The 2,330-nt window shown below is 53.5% G+C and overlaps 2 protein-coding genes across 2 annotated transcripts in view; both read left to right on the top strand.

The window, feature by feature from the left end:
• Nucleotides 1–841, top strand: part of AURANDRAFT_72798 (hypothetical protein) — a gene marked incomplete at both ends in the record, with an annotated part of 1,750 nt that extends 909 nt beyond the window's left edge. Inside the window, 2 exons of the mRNA XM_009044016.1 lie at nucleotides 6–390; nucleotides 472–841. Of these exons, the coding sequence (XP_009042264.1) occupies nucleotides 6–390; nucleotides 472–841 (755 nt within the window). The remainder of the gene's footprint in view (nucleotides 1–5; nucleotides 391–471) is intronic.
• A 518-nt stretch (nucleotides 842–1,359) lies between these two features.
• AURANDRAFT_68351 (hypothetical protein) lies at nucleotides 1,360–2,010 on the top strand (the record flags this gene model as incomplete). The annotated part of the gene is made up of 1 exon (XM_009044017.1): nucleotides 1,360–2,010. The coding sequence occupies one exon, from the start codon at nucleotides 1,360–1,362 to the stop codon at nucleotides 2,008–2,010; it is 651 nt and encodes a 216-aa protein (XP_009042265.1).
• Nucleotides 2,011–2,330: the final 320 nt, after the last annotated feature.

Genomic DNA, 2,330 nt, shown 5'->3' with positions numbered 1-2,330 from the left:
TCCGCGTTGGGTCAATGATAATGAAGCGATCCTGCTATATCAGAGTGACCCGCGACTTCTAGTCGTTCGCTACGAGGATCTCTTCGTTGGAGCTGGCTACCCCGCACTGCGGAAAGTTCTCTTCCACTATGGCATACCTACAGATGTCCTTGACACCATGTTCAAAGCGCGTGAAAACGCTATGCAGACACATAAGCAAGAGGCGAGAGGCGCTGTTAGTGCCGCAAATGCACACACATTGCTTCGTGTAGCTCAACTCAAGCGCCCTTTTGAACGTAGCAAGGCCCGCTGGCCGCAGGCTATGACGTCGAGCCTCGCAAGTATCTTCAAGGCCAACACACGCGCAATTGCGCTTCTTGCACATTTTGAATATGCGAATGGCTCCAGATGGTAGCAGCTAGCCCGGAACTGGCGCTGGGGCTGGAGTCAGACGAATCTATTCCCGAGCAGCCTGCTAGTCTCGCTGCAAAGGCTCAACTACAGACTGAACGAGCTTTCAAGCTCAGGAACTGTCTTCATTCGCCTTCGCCTCGAATTCCACCCTGTCGCAGCGCCTGTCGCCATGACCAGGGGCACAGGGGAAGCACGGCCGCGTAGCGGCCGTACCACGTACGGCGGTGAAGGGTCTATTTTAGGAGCCCCGGAGGGGCGACGACTCCTGTGGACGCGCCTGGGAGGCGCGTCCGCAGGAGCTTTTTTCGAGCGCGCGGTGACGACGAGAATGAGCCTGGTGGTATTGTCACATCGAGATGGTTGGGGCTGGTTAGCGGGGCTCACGGGTCGTAACTTGATGTGGATACCCTGGTCCGGAATGAAACACAAACTCACTTACAAACTTTGAAGAAACCCTAGCGTCCAGAGGACTAGAGGCCCGCCCCCTGCACGAGTATTTCAGCGGCCGGTGATGGGATCTCCACCTTAGAGGGCTCCGTGCTCCTCGAATATGCAGCGACGTGCAACGATCCCAGCGGCTTTGAGGTCCGCAAACATGCGGGTCAGGCACATGAGAAGACGCGACATCCGGACGATTGCGAGGCGACGCAAACGGGCAGCCTCAGGGGGTGGAATGGGGTCTAGCCGACGTAGATTAAATAATCCAGCGCGACGGCGCTGTGATTATTTCGCAGGGACATCGGCGTCGGCAGATCGATTTGTCTCCCCTTGAAGTGCTAGTCTAATTTAATGGGTTAGTACACTTAACTCTCGTGTTTTAGGCTACTCTTCCGGACTAATGGTCATTACGCCACATTTAACTTTTGGCTTTACAGGCTCGATTTATGACGATTTCGTCTAGTAGTCGGTAATCCAGGATTCCGGCTATCAAATAGTTGTCAACTCATCTCAGAGACCCGGCGTACGATGGCGAATTTATTTGATGTCAACTTGGTGTGTCTCGATGGAGGAGATCACTTCATGGACGGAAATGGGGATAGACTAACGAGGGACGCTGAAGGCGTGCAGGAGCTTACTACTGCTGACTTCATCCGAACGCCAGTGTCTGCGAACGATCAAATAGATATTGCTGAGATGGGTGGCGTGATAGATTTTGATTTGGATGACGACAATAATAGCGACGAGAACAATAGCGAGGAGGATGAAGCGCGGGGTGGCATTTCTGACAATGACGACAGTGATGACACTGCGCCTGCTGTCGAAGAAACACCAAAACATGACTTCGCATATCGCAGTCAGATCATGGAACCCCTTGCGAAGCCCACGGGGTATAATACTTCTATAGGGTATAATACTTCTATAGGGCCTGTATGTACAGACGTCAACTCAAATACCCTCTCAAGCTCCCCATTGATTAGATCTATACCTGGGATTCCGCAGCACCTTCCTGCCACACCGAAAAGAGCGTGGCACGTTGAGATGCTTGAAAGCATCATAGGCCCACCACGGTACCGGTATCCGACTACTACTGTACCACCTGCCAGCGGAAGCGCCATGACCTACGAAGAAGCACTAAGCCGAAGGCCTACAAGAAGGCATACGCGGCGTCCATCATAAGTAAACACCCCGTTTGATGTTGATGGCACTCAGCGACAGCTAGAAAGTCCGTTTGAACAGGCTAAGGGCAGTATAACTGCGTGCTAGTATAGCTGGGTGCTAGAACGTACTTAAGAAGGAGACGACTCTAGGTAGACCCGGCACGGTGCCGCACAGCCTCCGCACTGTAAAGAATCTAAGCGACGACACGTCCCTCTGGGATACCAGACGGCGAGACCCAAACAAAGACGGCCTTGGGCGCCGTTTTGGGCTAGGTCGCANGACCACTAGCTACTAGCTTCTAGCTGATACCCGCCCTAGCGTTCGGTGCGTGTGGGTGC

The sequence above is a fragment of the Aureococcus anophagefferens genome (genome assembly GCF_000186865.1).
Source record: "Aureococcus anophagefferens unplaced genomic scaffold AURANscaffold_104, whole genome shotgun sequence".
NCBI classification, from domain to species: Eukaryota; class Pelagophyceae; order Pelagomonadales; family Pelagomonadaceae; genus Aureococcus; species Aureococcus anophagefferens.
This window is presented reverse-complemented; position numbering and strand designations above follow the sequence as displayed.